Genomic DNA, 21602 nt, shown 5'->3' with positions numbered 1-21602 from the left:
TCTGACGTTGTAACTTCTGTCTGTAGCCGTCCGGCAGTCGTCCGTATTCAGACGATGACGGACATCGTCGGTTAGACTGGGCTGTGCGGGTCTGCATTGATTACATGTGTGTGCCAAACTTACAGGAGATTTATTTGTAGACATTAAATCAGGGATTAGAGTGAACAAGATGAACTTGAAGCCACAAAACCTACAAGCAGTATCTAGCAAACCTATCCTAATTTCGAAACTTCATGAAGGATTTTGTATTTGAAACACATCAAAGTCTTGTAAACAATATGATTTCATTGCATCTTTTGCTGTAATTCCGGTAAGGTGTTAAATGTTTAATATAATGTAAATCAACTTACATATATCGCTGTAAAAGTAACTTTATTTTAGATCGTCATTTTGTCCAGAGATGAAGTTTGTTATTTGGTGTTAAAGGTAACGGGATTGTAGCATTTTCCAATTTCAGCTGTTTTGGTGTATTAGTAAAAAAAAAAAGCACAATAGTTTAACATATTTTAAATACTGCACATTTTAAAAACGTGTTAAACGTGTTCAGTTTCCTGACTGCAATACTTTTCAGACAATAAATATTAAACTTCCCTTTTGGTAGACACTATTTACGAGTGTCCCTTAACCTCTGACTGCATCCGATGAGACACAAATTCCCTTTAACGTGTTCAAAAATATTAACAGAACTACCTAATAAATAACGTAACAATCTCTTACCTACCAAATGAGATGAAATGTCTCCACAGCCAAAGCGATACAAATCGACTCGAGGAAGAAGCAATTCACATTCCGCATTCATAGCAATGAATATTTCAAAAATATAACAAATATGCTATTTGTTTTGCAGTACACTGGGGTGATGTGATGTTTAGACTAACGAAGAAATAAAGTTGATGAAATCTTGTATTTGGAGTTTGTTGATTTTGTCATCTGCAGCTCCAAAGCGCCATCCTCTGGTTCAAAGTGGACAAGCCGAGTGACGTTATAAAAGTGTTTTTTTATTCCAAGGCACATAATGTTCAGAACAATGAAACACAGAAAACTTGCTTCATTTGACTGCACACAGAACTGAAGCCATACGACGGACGTCTTTACAAAGCAAAGCACAAACACAATTGCACAGAGCGCTTTGACAGCTACAGAACACAATGCATCATGGGAAAGTGGCAGGACAAACTGATGGCTCCTTTTATCATCCAAAATCATTACTAGAGGGGATCAGACAAACATCACAGGAATAGCTGGACTGCAGTGATTATCTCCTGAGTTGACCGAGTCAATAAAGTAATGCAGAAAATCTTTGTTCAACTTTTACAGGACAAAATAACAAAGCATAGACAGTTTAACATTAGCTGTCTACGATTGAAAGAGGTCTCAATTATACAACTTGTACTGTGTGATTTGTAACAATCGTTCTGCTCATTCATCATCAGTCGTCTCTCAGTAACTTGTTTGGTGGCACTGCTGAGACACATCGGTGTTTTTCTGGGCAACGGTGTGATTCTCATTTCTCTACTAAGCACAAAGACATACACTACTGAAATATATACCTGGAAACAATATCATCTCATCTAGTGGGACGACAGAAAGACACAAATGCATTTGCGATAGGCTTTTTTTCCACAGCAGACATTTGGACTTTTCATAGTAGGAAAAGAGCGACTCTGTTCAAAGCATGTGTCCCTCCCAAGTGGGCCAGCATGGACAATATCAAACTAAAGCAGCGAAATGGAATGCAGCCTTCTTCATTCATTTGACTATTTACACCTGTACTTTTCCTAATGTGACGAGTCAAAATGTCTTTGGCTTTTTCATAACAAACTCGACACAAAACCTTCTCTTTGCAACGAGTTAATAAAGTAATTCAAGCACAAACTAAGTCATCCATGTAACAAGTTCCATTTCAGTTAAACAGTGACGAATGTTCACATTCAGTGACTGACATCGGCATCATGAGGCAAAGAGGCAAAGAGGCAGACGCAACGACAGAAACATCTGACGAGTCTTCTCTAGCTGCCGTCCCCCGTCCCCGTGTCTGCAGCGATGGCGAATCTGTTCTCGCTCAGTCCAAGGTGACCTCTGTGCAGCGCTATCTTTGGAATGTGTTGCACTTTGCCAAGGTGGCACTTCAATTGGCACTTGGGTAACATTGTCATTTATAACTCACTCCATTAGCACTCTGCAAAAACAAAATCAGGTTCCAGCAAGTTACAAGACTTCTTTTCACCGACTGAGCTTCTTTGCCTCGCTCAGTAACTACACAGTTTAGGAGATTGAATGAGAAAGTTTGCATTTGGATTCAACAACTTCATTTTTCACAAAGGGTATAATGAAAAAACAGATAAATAAGGGTAATATAAATACTCAAGAATAGAATTATACAACAGCGTTATCATAATCTTTCATTGAAGGAAATGAGTTTAAATAGAATTCAGTCGTGTCCTCTCTTATACGGGGCACCACTGTCTTTGGAGAGGTGTTAAAGATTGTCCTGGCAGCGGTGCTGATCATCTTTCTGCTTCCTGGTTGTGGTCGGCTGGCTGGATGCTTCATGTCCGTGCACGCAGTGTCAAAGGGTTGGTCAGAGAGTGCCCGAGGGTGGTGACCTCTACAAAAGACACTCTGCAACTGAGGGACGGAAAGCCCCCCCCCTCAAGCTCTGAAGTGCATGTGATTAGCTAGCTGAGCGAAAAGAAATCGAGGGGGCATGTACGTCCACAGTGCTGCCCTGAGGCATCCACAGCAGATGGATGGACGGTTGTTCAGTGTGACCCTCGAAGCTCAGCCTTTAAGAAATGCATTCACCATCTACTTCCTCTGCAGTTATTTAAAAGTTGTTGCGGACCCACGTGAGCCTCATGTATTCAGCAAAAGTCGTCTTCACACTGCGCCTCCCCCACCAACAGGGAGTGTTTGTCAGGCTCACTGAGCACCAGGCTGTTGAGGGAGTGTTTGTCCGAGCGCAGGGAGTTGATGGAGGCGCGACTGTAGTTCACAATGCGGTCCAGCAGGCTGAGTGTGGGGGAGGGGCGGCGCATCTCGCCCATGCCGATGTGGACGCTGACGTCTGACAGGCTTCCCTGACGTCTGCTGTTCCCCAGTCTGGCCTCCAACTTCTCAGCAGTGGGCTTAGTGTAACTAAACAAAGCCGAGGACAATAGAGAGAGACAAGTGTGGAAAGTGATTGGAAAAATGGTTTTAGATCAATATTATCAAAAGGGTGAAAAAAACTAAGCCCACAGATACAAAGCAATAAATATCTCATTACCATTTGAGTAGCAGGGAGGACAACACCACAGAGACAGATGACAGAGCCATGGCAGCGGAGCCCATCCACGGCTGTAACACCAGACCAATGGGAAGGAACACACCTGTGGACAGACGATTAGCACTGTGAAATTATTGCAGCGATTTCTCAGTCACTGTGACGACGGCGAAACATGTTAATCTTTTGCTGTCACCTACCAGCAGCAATAGGAATGCCAACCAGGTTGTAGATAAGAGCAAAAACATAGTTGATCTTGATCCTCTGGACAGTCTTTTTAGAAAGGTCAATGCTGGCCACCACATCCAGGAGGTCGTTCTGCCAACAAGATGAATAAACAAGGCCAAATGAAAATGTTTTTTAATATCAGACACACTGTGCATCCTCCAATAAAATGCTAACCACATTCCATGTAATGACTGCAGTTAGGTTAACACATAATAAACAATAATGTTTGAAAACAGTGGTACAAAGTAGACAGAATAATTCCTAAGAAAACAAAAACAAACATATTTTACATCTAGAAGCATTATTGTGACACTGCACAATATGCACGTTGAAGGAATGATGGTATGAAGAAAATAAGCAATAGATGATAAAGATGAATACCACAATAACAATGTTACTTGCGATAAGTGATTAAATATCATATTAAAATGTTCTCGATAATTTTTTAACAAATGGAACTGAATACAAGTAATTTTGGTTGAAAGAAAATATCTTTCAACCAAGTGAAAAAACAGAGTAATATTGCTGTCTTTTTTATGTGTCTATTGAGCAAGTTGACGATAAGAGTAAAACCTATTATTAATTTGCTAGAAACTACTGATTAAGACACCTAAAGCTGGGTTCAGACTATAAGAGTAGAACTAATATCCTATACGAAATTATGCTGCATCACAAACATAAGGAGAATCTTGACAGATATTCACTCTATTTTCAAACTATTAGAACTTATGGCACATCACACACTACAGGATATTATTATGTGCCAGATGTTCACCAAAACCCATCGTCCGAGTCTGGCTTTAACTGACCCAAAATATAAGGTCCTTAAATGTAATATTTAGGTAATAACCAACTTCTGTATTTATAAGTTAAAGTACTTGGACAAAGGGAATGTATTCTCTTCAGTTACACGTATAAGGTGAAATATCATATGTTGCTGTCTTGCTGAATGTCATATTGCAGGAGGCTATCACTTGCATTACACATTTGGCATCATGACAGTGTTGCATACTGTGTGTTTTCTGTGACACTGCAATGCCAGATCCTACGTTTCACACTGCCTCTGTGATACACATTTTACGTTTGATGTTTTCATGTTATGAAACAGCTGTTCTGTCGGCCAGAGACATTAATTTATGACGGACTTCGGCACAAATTCTCACCCTGATCAGAACCACATCTGCTGCCTCTATGGCCACATCTGTCCCGGTTCCTATGGCAATGCCCACGTCAGCCATGGCCAGAGCGGGTGAGTCGTTGACCCCGTCGCCCACCATGGCTACTCTCTTTCCTGCCTGCTGCAGCTGCTCCACCTTAGCAACCTTGTGGGAGGGCAGCACCTCTGCAAACACCTTCTTGATGCCCACCTGTTGGGGAGGCGGAATAAGACAGGCTCAACCAGACACCACTGGTGAGTAGGGATGAGAATTGATACGATTTTAACGATTCCGATGCCTTATCGATTCCTGCTTATCGATTCGATTCCTTATCGATTCTTTTATCGATTCTTATTGGGCAAGGAGTGAAAAAAAGAGCACAAACGGGTTTATTTACATTAATTTTCTATAATGCTGCACACACCATATACAGTATGTATACATACACATTTACATTTTTTTAAATAACCAAAAACATTTATACATATTCCTCTTGAACTTAAAATAAAACTTACATAACTTAAATAAAATGTATTCTGTTTAATTTAAACATGTTCCTCGAAATTACAGTGCTCCTTCCTTTTTTTTAAAGGGTATATGAACTGAGCTGCCAAAAATGAAACTAGCAGTGGCAAATACCAAGTGTGCAACCATCAATTGTATGGATCATCAACAATTCTTGTTCAGAAAAATAAGCATGTCTGCTTTCTCCGGGAGGATACGCGATCTCTCAGGACTTATTGTGTCTCCAGCCGTGGAGAACACTCTCGCAGATGGGGTGGAGGATGCCTGAACACAAAGATATGAGGAGGTGTACAAGACGTGCTAGCTGTAGCCCAGTGGTCCCCAAACTACGGCCCGCCTCCACATTTGGACCGGCCCCCTGAACAATACCAGAGACGCGTTCCGATTTATTATTTTTTTCACCTGGCCCGCTGCCGTTGAGATTTGCAGTGAGACGCGGAGAAAATGTGAAGTGGTGCTCTTCGCAATAAAACATCTTTGATGGGACGTGTCGCGTCTCGGCCAATCAGCGTTCAGATGTCGACAGCGTTTGGGAAGTTGGGTTAGCTTGAATGTTAGTCCGCTACATCTGCTGCTGTCACGCTGCACGGTGTAGCGATACTAACGAAGTACCCGTACGTTAAAAACGATGTGATTTAGCATATTTTTAGTATCGATACTTCATTAAAAGAGCGATCAGAGCGCACGCAATGCTCCGCTCCGTTAAATGCTGTCTGCACGCGCAGCGCTCACAGCGAGTGGTGCACGCATCGCTCAGCCGTGATGCGCGCTCACAGGTGAGCACACTCTCACTAGCCAATGCCGGAGCTCAAATGTATGCTTCAAACGAAGGGACAGAAGATAACTTGATCGACTCCACACAATAAAGGCAAATTGCTTCACACAGTGAGTGGTTGTGATCACTTTGGAGGAGTTTACCTTGGACAGAAAGAGATGAAGCGCCGGCGTTAGCTGAGCTGCTGCATCGAACACACGACATTCCTGTCATTTAATTCCACGCTGTGTTCAAATGCTTATTCATATTTGTTGTATTTCCTCCCTTCGACGAAATAGACTTTTTACACACGTTACAAGTGGCGTAGTTGTCATTTTGTCGTAGTTGTCATTTTGTCGTGTGAAATGGAGCCAAACTTTAGAACGCCTCTGCCTAGTTGCCATGTTTGCTGCAGTCTGAAGAAGAAACTAAAAAAGTTCGCACATGCGCAACGCCACAGAGGACCGTTAGCAGAACCGTTACAGAATTTGGCTGACGATCCCAAACAATCGGTTCACTGGGAACCGGTTCTAAAACAGAACCGGTTCTCGATTCCCATCCCTACTGGTGAGTGCAAAATATAAAATTGTTTTTATTATAATAATTATAATTAGTATTTATGTAGGTTCGTAAAAGCAAATGCATATTTATTATGACCGTTGCCTAGGTCAGAGGCCATTCCTACCAGAGGAATACTACTTTAAGCAAAACTGGCAGCTGGTGTTACCACAGTTACAAAATTGTTTATTCTTTTTCCATAATAAATTGTTTTCCATAGTTTTCTCAGAATATTACCTCCCTTCACTGGCTCCGGGTTTTTAAAAATAGTTTTTTAACCTAAAATGGCTCTAATACACCGTCAGAAAGAGTTGATATCAATGAAATGTGGTGACGGCAATATTGTAGTTTTATATCAACATTAATAATGATTTCATAACATAAATATGTTTAAAATTTGTATTAAAGCACAGATTGTCACTCTTCATCTAGCTCCATTTCCACTTTCTGTCCTTACCTGAGCTGCGATGGCACGTGCCGTCCTGCTGTTGTCTCCAGTCATCAGCACAACTTCCAGACCCATGTTGATCAGAGTGTGAACAGCCAGCTCAGCCTCCGGCTTCACTGTGTCTGCTATAGCTATCATCGCACACAACAGATCTACGCACAAATTAAAATATTGTACTCAATAAAAATGATTTATACAATAACGTAACAGCTGGCAGTCAGTCAGGAAATGATGGCACAGAGAGAAAAGACTGCATATCTTGTTCAACGGCACAACTCACCATCTACAGCTACGAGAACAGCAGTGTGTCCTCTGCGCTCATGTTCCATCATGGCCTCATCTATATCCGGTCTAACTTGCAGGCAATTCCTTCTCATCCACTCTCTATTGCCAATCAACACAACGTAGTTGGCAGTCTGGACTAGGCCTACACACAGAGATCATTTGGGTTAGACAACAGCATTTACTCAAACTGTATTCAGAATCTTAGGACAAAATTAAAATGTTTCAGTATTTCTATTGAATACACGCAGACAACAATGTGTTTCCCAACATACTTAGTGGCTGTGGATCCATGATGAGTGGATGGGAGCTAGTGAACATCCTGGTGTCACTGATCTGGACAAGGACGTTGTTGCACTGATTGTTGTCCTCGCTGTCGCTGTCTGCCTGTTTCAGTAGGGTCTCTGTGTTGCTGACCCGACACCGAATGCCACAGCCGGGCACTGCCTGAAAGTCGGTGCATGCGCCAAGAGACTCTGTGCTGAGCTCCTTCACAAAGAAAATGATAAATGTTTAATAACTGGAGCATGTAGTGGCTCTGAGATTGTAGAGGGTGGGTTTTTAAGGTAGTGACCAACCTGTTTGCAGTATTTGGTGATAGCTGCTCCCAGAGGGTGTTCACTGTTGTTCTCCGCTGTACCCACGATGGCCAGCAGTCGGGTACGAGGCATCTTGTTCCCCTCCACAACTATCTTGACTTGGATAACCTTCGGAGCGCCATACGTGATGGTCCCAGTCTTATCGAACACCACTGACTGGATCTGCCAATAGAAGAACAAATATGACGATCTGACTGGGGAATAAATCTTGTACATTATTCAATTAAAGTAACATTCAGACCAAGGGTCTGCAGCATTTTAAGATTCCAACATATTAACATTAACACAGACTTTAATTATGCCATCACATCAAAATGTAAATCTCCAACAAAGCCCAAATCTGGGCAATTTGCACATCAGGAATTAACTACCTGAACCGCACACGCACCAATTAAAAGATTAGATGACGACCCGCTGTATACAAGAAGGCTGCCATCATTATAGAAACATCCACATCTTAAACAAACTCAAAAAATTCTGCAAAGAAGGCAACGAGTAAAAACTCCTGTAAAAAAACTGTGCAAGAGGTAGTAATTTGGCACGTGTGGGAGAGGGCACACACACTTTCTTACACGCGTATTGCTTGTGAGCCACTGGTTCAGCTACCGCGTATCCGATTTACACTTTTGTAACATAGAAAACCAAAGCCTTTTCATAACGGGTTTAAATTGACAGTTGGTCTGTTACATGGCTGGCTGACTGTATACGGGTGTCAGAATATCATTATTAACACACCTTATGAGCCATTTCGAGCGGCTCTCCTCCCTTTATCAGGATGCCATTTTGGGCTCCGACCCCTGTGCCCACCATCACAGCTGTCGGGGTTGCCAAGCCAAGGGAACAGGGACATGCGATGCATAACACTGTGATGGAGGCCTGGAAGGCGAAACGAATCACTGCCTCAGCTTTGGAAATGCTCTTGTCGTAACCCTGCAGGGAGGAAATGGGGCCGTTAGAATTTCTTCCAAATAAATTATAAATCACTTTTACCATCTCTGAAAAAATTCTGTTCCACAGTATTATGGAACGATTTCAGATGCAGTAACATTGAGTCATGTCTAATGTTTTACATCAGTAAAAAGATAAATGGAAGTCATTTCCTGAATAAAGATTGAAAAGAGACTCACAGGAAAGTACTTCTCCACTAGAGCGAAGTCGAGGAACCCGATGACAAGCCAGACGATCAGCGTGAGGCCGGATATGCCAACAATGAAGGGGACAAAGTAGCCACTGATCTTATCTGCATACTGCTGGATGGGAGCCTAACAATGAAAGTCAGCCTTTAAGCAACTGAGCATTTACCATCAAAGCATGTGTACACAGTGCAGATCTCAAGCCAAACAATTCACCTTTGAAGTCTGAGCCTCCTCTACAAGTTTGACAATCTGAGACAGCGTGGTGTCCGTGCCTACATGGGTAGCACTGACGAGCAGAGAGCCATTTTGGTTTATGGAGCCTGCAATCACAATGCTCCCAATCTTCTTCGTCACTGGCATGGCCTCACCTGGAGTCACAAAGCAACAGCTGGTCAGGAAACACAACAGTCCGAGGAAACAGAAACAGGACATGAGTAGCAAATACTGAAGTTCTAGCAGAAACCACAACTTAAATAATAATCAAAGATTCATGTTGATGAAGATACATTTTCATTAGTAGTGATGATGAAGACTAACGATGTGACAAATGAAGGTTAATAATTGTCGTGGTAAGCAGTCAAAATTGCACTATTAGGACAAACCGTTAAAAAACAGACAATTTCAGGGATCAATTGGAGCAGGAGTAGTTTTTAAGAAACAATTGTCCCGGACATTTTCTTTACGATACAGGAGAGCACTTCGTCACAAAGAGCCTTATCATTTACCCGTAGCCTTGTTGTGACACATTTAAACCAAGATTATTCCTCCTTTGTTATTGACGCAGCGTTCAAGATGAAGTGTCTTTTCAGACGTCTCCACACATCGATACAAACTGTCCAACAAAGCAGTTTAAAGGTCAACCTCTATTTTCATTATCAGCACTGCCATGTTTTTAGTTTTTTACTGAGAAAGCTTTCAAATGTAAATTGTAATAAAGTAGTATCTCATAACTTGATGTACACTGTATGGTGTGTGTTGCATTGTTCTTTGTGTGTTGTTTCTGTATTGATGAAGACAAACTCAATCTTAATTTCAAACAAAATGCGCACCTACATTTATGTAGGACTAAAAATACAATTAGAATTTTTCTAGACAACATAGAAAATGTTCTGTATATTTAGACATTTTAATTAGGGCTGTGAAACGATTAAAAATTTTAATCGGGTTAATCACAGGTTTTTGTGGATTAATCATGATTAATCACATATTACCGATATTCTCGGTATATTTTGTGAGAACATAGAAATTTATGACAAAAGACGGATATATACATTTATACATTCTTCTATACAATGGTGCTGCAACTCAGCAGTTATTTAGCAGTTTTCTTCCATATGGAACATTCATACATCTTCATCCTAAACAGAATGTTTAACCCTCCTGTTACCTTTCGGGTCAATTTGACCCCATTCAATGTTTAATGTCGGTGTTCTTTGGGGTCAATTTGACCCCAGGCTGTTTTTCACTGTGTCAAACATATCAGAAATATCAACTTTTTATTTATTTAAAGGGCTATTTAGGTAGTCAACAAACAAACATAAAGTACCTCACACTTAAACTTGGGAAGCAATATTAATTCTAATAATTTTCTGGAGGTTTTAATTGCTGGGGTCAAATTGACCCCGAGGGTAAAATATGTTAGTAAATGTAAAGGTAACAGGAGGGTTAATCAGAACATTTTTCTCTTGTTTGTCAACCATTAACTCCACCATGATACAATCTAAAGGCCTCTAGTCTTCCTCTAGCAGCTGCTGAGGCAAACTGACTGTGTGGGTTTTCTTCATGAACTGGGCCGTGATGAAAGGGACGGCGGGGACACCGCTGCAAAGCTGAAACCTCACCGGCCCGGACAGGTGGACAGATTGACAAGTGACTTTTTTTTTGCTCGGTCCCGATGCGCGCGCACGGAGCTCTGCGGCACGCGAGACGGAGATCGATAAGTGTTAACACAAGGCGAAGAGACAGAAATGACATGCTGCGATCAACAACAGACGTTTAGTTTAATAAAAGAACAAAGACGTGCTATAGAGAACATGTCAGGGGGCGGGCCAATCTTTTTAATGTCATGCGATCTACCAACACTACGCCGCGATCGACTGGCAGGTCGCGATCGACGTGTTGAGACCCCTGATCTACAGGAAGTAAAAGTCGTAACAAGGTTTCCGTAGGTGAACCTGCGGAAGGATCATTACCGATGAACAGAGCGTCTGCATGAGAGCGGACAGAGTTCAGATTGAAGTGGTGTATTGGAAGCTCATTCTGCAAGTGACTTTTTTTTCGTCCCGACGACCAACAACAGACGGATTGGAAGCTCATTCTGCGCATGCGTTAAATGCGTAAAAAAAAAAAAACTAGTTAAACCTGTAATTGAATTAACTGAGTTAACGCGTTATTTTTCACAGCACTAATTTTAATACATTTCCAGGTGTTTCCAATACTGGCAAACTACTTTCTAAATGTCCAGTTTTCAGTTTTTTTTGAAAATGCTATGATAGTGAACCCCTTAATCAATACTAATAGATACTTGTTCACTCATTCATTGCAACCAACCTGTGATCAGTGACTCGTCGGCCATGGAGTGTCCCTCAATGACCCGCCCATCTACTGGGAACTTCCCTCCAGGAACGACTTTCACCACATCGCCCCTCTGCACCAGCTCGACATCCACCTGCTCCTCACTGGAACACACAATGTAAACGTTGTGAACTATACAGTGTTGCTACAATGTTAGACCAATACTAAACTATTGCTTTAATTACATTGTACAATACAGCAGAAAACTATGAACAGCTTTACCATCAGATTTCTTGCAGTGGGAATACCAGATAAAAGTGATATTTCCTGTTTTATTTCCATAAAAAGAAAAGAAAGTTCAATGTGATGGATATACAACAGAGAACTAACTTTTTTATTTCACATATTAGCACTGGGCCTTTCTGAAAGATGAAATTATGCTATTTTAGGGATGACGAGTGATGTTTTCAGACAACATAAAAGTATGAACTAGGGATTAAATCAAAATTCCCTTACTCGTTTATGCAGCCTCTGTTATGTCAAGGGAGACCTTCAACTGACATTTAAATTGCAAACATTAAGATATGTTGGAATTTAAAAGCAACGTAAGATATGAAAGCCTCATGTAAACAAAATGAGGACAAATACAATGAGTACCTGATAAGGGACTTGTCGCTGCCGAGCGTGACCACTGTGGCCTCAGTGGCTTGGAGAGACATCAACTTGGACAAAGCTTCCGATGTCTTGCTCTGGGTGGAGGAAGAACATTTCACGTTGACTAATAGATTAATTTCAAGTCCAGCATTTCAAGACATAGATATCAATAATGAGCTAAACCTTGGCTATCTGTTCCAGCCAGCGCCCCAGGGAGATAAAAACAAAGAGCATTGGTGGTGTGTCGAAGAAGGTGATGGGGTTGACTTTTGCCTTCTCCACCATGGCAACTATGAGGATGACCAGTGAGTAGGTGAAGGCTATGGAGGTAGCCAGAACAATTAGCACATCCATGTTTGCAGATCGGTGTTTGACTGCTTTGTAGGCTTGAATGTAGAAGTAGCGACCTCCAATAAACTAAAGAGAAGAAAAACAGAAAGGCCTCTATTCACTAAACCACAAACATTTCATTTTCTCCTGAACAAATGCCTCTTTCAAAAGATATATCTGTATGTTTCCATATCACTGTTCCTAAAAATTTACCTGTACAGGCACACAAAAGAGGAAGGAGAGGAGGTTCATGATGGAGAGCCCTGGGAGCAGCTGTCTCTCCAGGAACATGGCGGCGTGGTAGTGATTGCGGTCCTCCACTGTGGCATTGTGATGATGAACATTCATCTGGTGGTCCATGATAATCATGTAGGTCATCATGCCCATCACAGGGACACAGAAAAACAAGCTCACCAGGAAGGATTTCCTCCACCTTAGAGAGCAAAGACAGTTATGTGATTGAAATAAATTATTTTTATTCTAAAATACAGGGGTTATCTCTCCTTAACAATTAAATCAGAACCATGCCCCTCATATTCTGATTTCTCACATGTATTTACAGTTGCTTCACAAACATCATTCCCAAGTTGACATGACACTCTCCGTGTAACATTGCTGTGTTTAGTGCTGCAGTTCTAAAACCCAGAAATGCGTTATTTTTCTCTTCTGGTTTCCTCGTTTTAAAGTAAATGTTTAGAACAGGAATTTGGATAACAGATGAAATATTTAAATATAAGCCGAAGAGATTTTAACATTTTGTTTTGCAATATAAATACAACTCTTGGGAATTTTGAAGCTTTTACCTGGCACTTGCTAAACGAAACTACTTAATGTCATTGCGATTGAGCTTTTTATTTCTGGTGACTGCATTAAAAGCGGTGTTCAATTGTGAAGATTATTTTGCTGAACCAAACGTTCATAAACTTGTGTTTTCCACAGTGCTTATTTTTTGCAATAATCCAAAATCCCATTGGCTCTTGGTCAGGGAACTCGTGCGACGCCTAATTCCGAGGTTTGCGTGAAAAATGACGTCATCCCTACAAGACTATAGAGTATATAGAGTCGGGTGGTGTTATAACAGAATCCATTGAAAAAGGTCACGTGGGGCTGTTTCCACCCGACCTAAAAAAAGAATTGTTTTCTGTCAAGTGATTTGTTGAGTCATCATGACAAAAAAAAACCAGAACATTCGGTATAAAATGGATTCTCGCTACAACAGAAACACAGATGGATTTAAATCAATATAAAAGCATAAATGAGGGACATGTTCTTGTGTTCAAAAACGAAATGATACTTACTGTCGGATCTCTGGGCTGTGGTCCAGGTGACTGGCGGTGCGGTCTCGCTTCACCAAAGATGCTTTAAACCCTAGATTCTAAAAATAACAAACTAGTGATCAAATGTACTATCCTTACAATTAAGAAACACCTGAGCCCAATAGTTCATTTAAAAAAAATACCTCGATCAGCTTGATGACATCTCGTGGCCCTATAATTTCCGAGTCGTGCTTAATGTGTGCTTTGTTGGTTGCCAAGGCAACAGAGGCATATATAATCCCCTTTTCTTTCATGAGACTGGATTCAATTTTGTGAACACAAGAGGCGCACGTCATTCCCCTGACCTGAAAGAAGGTGAAGAGGAGCCGTCAAGTAGAGGAAGGGATACAAATATATTAAAACTGTATAAAGTGAGGAACAGACGTTATTCATTCCCGAAAAGGAGGTCGCTCTTTTTCAAACGGTCTATATAATATATCTTCTCAACTTGTGAAACAAATGTTTATTTATGGATTTCATATTGTGAAATAAAGGATTGAGTGGAAAGGATCTTTTCTTCATAATGCAACACAAACCTAATGTCAATGCGACGGTACGGTGACTCACCACTAGTTCTAGGTTTCCATCTGAACCTTCGTAGTTTTCCATAACAGAGGCGGTGAAGCCCAGCTCTTTCACATATTCAACTATTTTCACAGGGTCGATGAGCTCAGGGTTATAACGCACTTCTGCTTTACTGGCCATTAGTGCTACCAGCACTGAGTAGATACCTGCACACCAATAAAGATGTTAATCTCCTGGGAAAGCAATAGCATACAATTTGTCCATTAATTATTTTGGTGTTTTCACAGACCAGATTCATTCTTGAGGTTTCTCTCGATGTTTGCCACACAGGAAGCACAGGTCATCCCTCCTATCTGGATGTAGCATTTGGAGTGTGTGTCTTTGTCGTGTCTTTGAAGGGTTTCTTTGTGTAGGTCACTGTCCAACTCCTTATCTTTCACATGTGAAAGACTCAAAGACTTAGAGAGACTGGGATTTGGTGCAGGCAGCAGAGAGTTGGTCTCTGTGGAAAACAAATGATAGCTTTTAAATTAAAATGAAATCTCACAGTTTAACTACTCCCACTGACAGAGGAGCTTCCAGAGGTAACAAAGATAAATACGTTAAAACAGCTTATGTCATCTCTCTATGTGAGAAAATAGCTATCTCAAAAACCACACCAACTTACCAGGTAGGAATGCATCAAAGCCCATGTCCTCTACGGCCTCCCTCAGCTCCTCTGATGTGGTCAGGAGGGGATCATAATCAAAGGTCCCCTTGTGATCAGACAGAGAGACGTGGGCTGAAATCACCCCCTTCCTTTGGGAAATCATGCTTTCGATGGACTGGACACAGGAGTTGCATGTCATGCCCTCAATGTGAATATTAACTACAGATGCTAATGGCTGGATAAAGCAAGGTTGAGAGGCAGCAGGTTTTGCCTGGGTTGCTCGTGCAGGCCGAGGTGGCGATAAGGCAGGCGTGGGCGAATCAGAACAGAGAGGGCCAGAGGACTCCCAGGTTTGAGCCTTGAAATGTCCTGGAGGCAGCGCCTCAATGGCCTGTTGCAACTGAGTCACAGTGACCTTTAGAGGATCATAGCAGATGGAGGCCTTCTCCTTCTCCAGAGAGACCTCCACAGAGGAGACACCAGGCAGCATACAGATATTGTCTTGGATATTGACCACGCATGAACGGCAGTGCATGCCTTTTACCTCTAGTGCAATAAGAGTTGTGTCTATGAAGATTTCCGTCTCCTCTGACGGTGAAGAAGCAGTTGTTTTTTGAGAATCAACCAAACGTTGGATTTCACTGAGGGACAGCTGCAAAGGCCGAGGCTTGGACTTGACAAATGCATTGAAGCCGGCCACAGCAATCTGGTTGATGATGGTTTGGACTGTGATGAGGGAGGGCAGGTACACGAGTGAAGCTTCCTGAGTCTCTAACACAACTGTTGAGAATAAAGACATGTCAAAGTTTAAAAATACCAATGCAAAGCACAAATGACTTTTTAGAAAAGACAAGATTTCACGAGAACAGGAAGTGACCGTGCATGAAAAGATGACACAGATGTTTGAAATCAAGAAGGCAGACACAAACAACATGTATGTCCATATTTGCAGACATGGAACTCACACAGATAGAATACTGTATGTTTGATCCTTGTCTTCTAAACTTCAATACCAGTTCACAGAATATTTGACAATTCATTAATATTAATTGGCAACATAGCACTTATTAATTTAATAGAGATATTGTTTTTGAAAATGTTAAATTCAATTTAGAAACTCACATGTATTAGAATAGCCCTAAACACAGGTGAGTGGGTTTCATGTTGTGTGTCTACATCACAAAAACAGTGGAGGATTTCCATTAATCAGTCAAATCCCACTGAACAATCAGTGGTGAACATACAGAGAGCCAGACATACAGTTGGATATAAGACATGCATTCCTGTGTAGTGCAGCAATGGTGTTACAACATTTAAGTGCATCACCTTTGATCTTTTCAATCCCGTTCAGTTTTCCAATCTTCCCTTCAATTGTGCTGGTGCAGGAGTGACAGGTCATTCCTTCAATGTTCAACTTAAGAAGCGCCACCCCCCCTCCTGTGTTCTGAGATGGAGACAAGGCTGGGCCTTTTTGCATTGGACAGCTGGTTGTGGGCTTCTCCAGAGGTGTTGAGATAGCCACCACCTCACTCAGCTGCTGTGCAGAAGTCAGGGAAGGAACAAAGGTAACAGTGATGCCCATCTGGTCTGGGCTCTTTCCGACATCCAACACTCCCTGAAACTGGGATAGCTTCTCCAAAGCATCATGTTGAGCTGCCGATGTCAGGCTCGAGGTGGGGATCAGCTGGGTATCAGTAGAGACAGGTGTGACTGTGCTGGAGTCTGATAGACTTGATTCAAAGCCCATGTCCTCGATGGCCTCGGACAGAGACTCTGGGCTGTGTTGGCTTTGGTCAAATATGACCGTGGCATTGTTCTGCTCTAAAGACACCTACAAAATACAAGTAAAAATGTGACTTAAGCAAGTAATTCAGTTATTACAGAAAGTACATTCATAAACCTCGCCCCTCGTCTACACGACCAAGCATCATGAAAAAAGAACTTTGTACAATGAAACCTCCCATACATTTTTACCGACTAACCGTTCACTGGTTGTGAGGAGGCAGAGATGTCCAAACTGTCATTCAATATGACAACAATTCCATTCAATATTTGTTCTTTAAAAATCACATATGTCCGAACTATTTGAACATCTATTTAAGTCCATGAAACAGACACAAATGAAACATAACCCTACTGGTGAGAGTAACGATGGTCTACGGCAAACTGTTCATTGATTATGAAAGCAGTGGGGCTAAACTGTGAGGTCGGGGCTAAGAGTCACAGCAACATTGTTACACGAAAAAGCAAAAAAACAATTGATGACTTTCAATCGCAACGGGAGAATAACAACAGGGCTTCTGCTGGCCGAGCGCTGGTAAATGCTCAGTAATAATGCTTAACATGAAATGCAGCTTTGTTTTTAGAGTCATCAAGCTTATTGATTCAATGTTGAGACAATGTACACAAGTTGCAATCAGATCTACATTAACATTTAAAAGGATGATTGACGATAGTTTTTCCCTCCAACGATATTATGGTGATTTTAATGGATTTAATATCACAACAAGAGGTTAACACAAAAATTATAATAATAATAATAACCTTCAATTTTATATAGCGCTTCTCTAAATACCCGAAGTCGCTTACAGAGTCCAGAGTCCAGTAGTCACACACACACACAGTCATCCCGGTGGTGGTAAGCTACATCAGTAGCCACAGCTGCCCTGGGGCAGACTGACGGAAGCGTGGCAGCCAATCAGCGCCTCCGGCCCCTCCGACTACCAACATTCATTCACATCCATACGAACCGGGGTGAGGCTGCGGTGCATGTCTTTATGATGGTGGGGGAAACCGGAGTACCCGGAGGAAACCCACGCAGACACGAGGAGAACATGCAAACTCCACACAGAAAGGACCTGGAACGACCGGGACTCGAACCCAGAGTCTTCTTGCTGTGAGGCGACAGTGCTAACCACTGAGCCACCGTGCTGCCCATTATCTCTATCATGTGCATCATATTCTGCATTTAGAGATGTTTCTGAATGTATGACGGCACACTGAGCCATGTTTAATCAACACAATCATCAATTCAAACTAAAGGGTCGTCATTGTTCTTTGGATCTGATACCCTGCATGTCCTCCAAAAGCCTGCTTGCCAAAGCTTTGCTCTGTTCGGCGTAGTAGTTAACGTTGTAGGTTTACATTGAATTTTTAAAGAAAATTGTTTTACATTTGAAGCTTTGATGAAGGTTTTTGGATACGCTGTAGTCTGTTGTCCAATGACTTTATCATAATTGTGTGTTGTTGTAGCGATATGAATGTAATTTATGGTGCCGTTACATGCTGCTAAACCGCCCCGTTAATACAAGTGCAGGAGAGAAGACAGTATTTGACAGCAGTATTAATGTTGGTTTTGAAAGATTAAAGCAAAACATAGATGGAGAGCAGCAAAATATTTATTTTATCTTTTTTCAATAGATTTTGACTTTTGGACTGAGCCAATAATAAAGACGAAGAGCGCCGGTTGCTCAGTGTGTGTGTGTGTGTGTGCGTTTGTCTGTGTGTGTGTGTGTTTGCGAGAGGGAAGAGAAGGTGGACTATTTAATAGTAAGGGAAATGAAACATAATACTAGATTCTATAGTTGCAACTAGCACAAACAAATACTTTTAAAAGGGAATTGCTGTTCAGTCATTGCTATTAAATGTATTTATATATAAATAGAATGTTTACACACTTCTTTAAATGTTTTTCATGTAACTTGCAGAAGTCTTAAGGTTTGAATATTTTAAACCGCCATTAATAAATATCCGCCCAACCCTAGCCTTTTGTAACCATTCCCACACCATTCAATTCCATTTCTGTTTAATGGCTTTTCATTCAGTCAAACCGTGAATCTGCACAGTGTCAACAGTGGACCTTGTATAAAGGAAACAAAAGGTAAAGTGAGTCCATTGCCCAAGCTCACATTGTGTTTTGTCAGCATGATGACCCTTAACTCTTCCTCTTTAGAAAGAAGGAAACATGTGACCCACTGAACGGATCACTTGACTGAACCATGAGTTATAAACCACAGTGAGGATTCTGTTATGAGTGAGTGTGGCTGCCTGTTGGATTAATTTATATTTTTCGAAGAATGAGAAACGGGGGAGGGCAAAGAATGAGAAAATGACTGTTGTACAAGAAAAAAACCTATTTACTCCTCCCAGATCATGTCTATATAAATTAACTTAAAAGGACCTAGGAACCAAATTCTCTTAAGACAGAAATTGCATTTTCTGTTCTGACTGCATATCGACCTGCTGTCACAGTCCTGCAAAGGGCAGTGCTTAAACTGGAGCACATTATTACGTTATCTTCTAATTTAACCCCAGCCTGAGGGGTAAACACACAATAAGCAAAATAGCAGACCACAACTATTGCAATTAAGATATATATCATGGCTTCATTGATGTTATTGTGTTATAAAGCAGACCAGCCAGTCCTGAGGGAGTAAAACTGGGGTTTGTCTAACTGCATTACCTGAAAATGGGCAGCAACCATTGATTAAAATAATAATGGATATATATATCTGTCTTTTTCAACAAGGTTATAATACTCTATTCTAAAATACAGATTATGGCATTCATTTCAGATTAAACTCTGCCAGCAAGAAATTCGAAGTACACTTTATTATGGAAAAGAAAGCACTGTTTGTCGAGAAATATGAAAAACGTTTGAAAAAAATCTTTGAAAAGGCCGAACCTACCTTTATACGTATCACTCCAGGGAGCAACCCGATGCGCTGCTCGATGGATTGGACACAGGAGCCACAAGTCATTCCCACCACTCCAAGGGAAACTGAACACAGATTGACTTTCTGTGGCATGATTGCTTTCTTTGAAAGGACACAAAAAGGAGAGAATGTATTGTCTAACATAAAACTGCAGGTACTTGGCTTTAGAAACCATAACATAGAAGAAATGCATCAAAGTCTGGGCAAATGCTAAAATAAAAAAAAATAGAATCTTCCCACAGAATAAAAAATGAAAACAACAACAACAACAACAGGCTACTAAACACATATTATGGGGGGGAAAAACAAAAGATTGAGTTCTTTATAGTTAGATGGCACTATGCATTACGTGATTAACCCTATTTTAATTGAGATACATTTATATATTACTGAGAATCACAGGACATAAAAGCTTTAAGAAGACAGAGTGTTTCACTAAATACATTTAAGCTGTTTTATAACTACAGCTTTAAGCCTTACACCAAAATGAGGTAAGAAAGAATTTCAGAATTCTACTTATTTTCAAGAAACCAGGATATATTACTCTTTTGAAAAAGGTGAAGACAATTTGTTTTTAAATTTCTTGGAGGTTAAGGTTCAAAATTTATTTTAAAAATCATATAATCCAGCTATGAATAAACAAATAAACAACTTGAAGCTGCACCGCAGCCTTAATTATATTAATATATATATATAGTCATTTGACAAAAAACTGAAATAGTATAATGCTTCTTTGTACAAGAAAGTAAAAAAAGAAACAAAGTAAAGTCACAGCGGAAGGTTACTTCTTTCTTTTTTCTTGGCTTCTATGGAATTATTTGGTTATTAAAACGCGGCAGATTAAAGCTCTGAACATTATGTCACTTTTATTAAAACTACAATCAGCTGCAGAGTATTAAAAGGCAGGTAACATTACTGTCCTTCAACACTTATGGTGCCAACCCAGAACGTAGCTACCAAATAAATGTGTACCTGAAATATGACAATAGTCAGCTTCTCTTAAGCTTTGAAAGACACCTGCCACACCGATACAAGGTCAATTTGGGCATATGGACTACAGGATGCAAGGACAGCCTATCTAATCACGAACTGATGAGTCACATAGTCAAATACTTCCCAGATGTGAGAGTAGTTTACATTGGAGACACCTGACATTAAAACATACAATTGCTGGACTGACAGGGCAAAACAATCAGGAAGGCTGAGACTCAAGTCAAATACCGATGTCAGAGAAAAACAATGCAATTCCCTCCCTATTAACTCTACGCTTGTTACACAACAAACATAATAACAAATGTATATACATATGCTTTATAACAAAGGGAATACAATCCTTAAACTCTCACATTTAACAGACATCACGATAAGGTTGGAAACTGCTAACTTTAACCGTTAGATAGCTTGACTTAACGCTAGCAAAAACAATAAGTTCAATTTAATATTAGCTTGTTACTTAACTCAGAAAACAATGTATTGTCTCATTGAAGTCAGCTGAAGTGTCAATATTAAAATGATTCTTTCCATAGCACATTAGACTGAACATGTCTCTGACGTAAACCTTAGTTTTATCATAAAGTAAACTGTTACTTACCGAGAGGGGAGAGCCCAGCTAGCTACAGGCTCGTGATGTAGTGTCAGACTGCGTGGCTAAGCTAACGAGCTAACGAGCTTCTTCTCTTCACCCTACGTTACAACAAGCAACAACACGAGCTCATCGTGGCATCGTGCCGCCAGCGAGGGACAACGAACAGTGCTGAGATACTTGTATTCGTCCTCTGTTATCACAAAAACCGGCCTGTGAAGCTGTTTTTCTTTCTCCTTCTCATGCCGACGTAACATACGACTGCACCCTGGCGCGTCACTGCCAAGGGGCGGAGCCACGGGCGACAATTCAGACCGTAACGTCACTTCTTTAAGTAGTTTTACCCTAAATTAACCTCGTAAGGG

General features: G+C 40.9%; 1 protein-coding gene across 3 annotated transcripts; it reads right to left on the bottom strand.

Annotated features, from left to right (window-relative positions):
• Nucleotides 1-977: 977 nt before the first annotated feature.
• Nucleotides 978-21493, bottom strand: atp7a (ATPase copper transporting alpha). 3 transcript variants are annotated; one of them, XM_056439060.1, is made up of 23 exons: nt 21247-21493; nt 19629-19757; nt 16267-16771; nt 14959-15720; nt 14581-14793; nt 14334-14497; nt 13910-14071; nt 13749-13825; nt 12664-12883; nt 12304-12537; nt 12124-12215; nt 11503-11630; nt 9166-9320; nt 8944-9078; nt 8552-8746; nt 7796-7978; nt 7493-7706; nt 7216-7362; nt 6945-7087; nt 4657-4860; nt 3466-3583; nt 3269-3371; nt 978-3138 (listed from the first exon to the last, which is right to left on the bottom strand). In XM_056439060.1, exons 2-23 carry the CDS (start codon nt 19746-19748, stop codon nt 2865-2867), a joined length of 4548 nt encoding a protein of 1515 aa, XP_056295035.1. In that variant the 5' UTR covers nt 19749-19757; nt 21247-21493; the 3' UTR covers nt 978-2864. The 3 variants fall into 3 exon arrangements, with proteins under 3 accessions (XP_056295035.1, XP_056295036.1, XP_056295037.1); XM_056439061.1 differs by having other exon boundaries at nt 2902-3138; nt 3269-3391; XM_056439062.1 differs by lacking the exons at nt 978-3138; nt 3269-3371; nt 3466-3583 and having other exon boundaries at nt 4768-5439.
• Between the last annotated feature and the right edge of the window lie 109 nt (nt 21494-21602).

The sequence above is a fragment of the Pseudoliparis swirei genome, chromosome 19 (genome assembly GCF_029220125.1).
Source record: "Pseudoliparis swirei isolate HS2019 ecotype Mariana Trench chromosome 19, NWPU_hadal_v1, whole genome shotgun sequence".
Classification (NCBI taxonomy): domain Eukaryota; kingdom Metazoa; phylum Chordata; class Actinopteri; order Perciformes; family Liparidae; genus Pseudoliparis; species Pseudoliparis swirei.
This window is presented reverse-complemented; position numbering and strand designations above follow the sequence as displayed.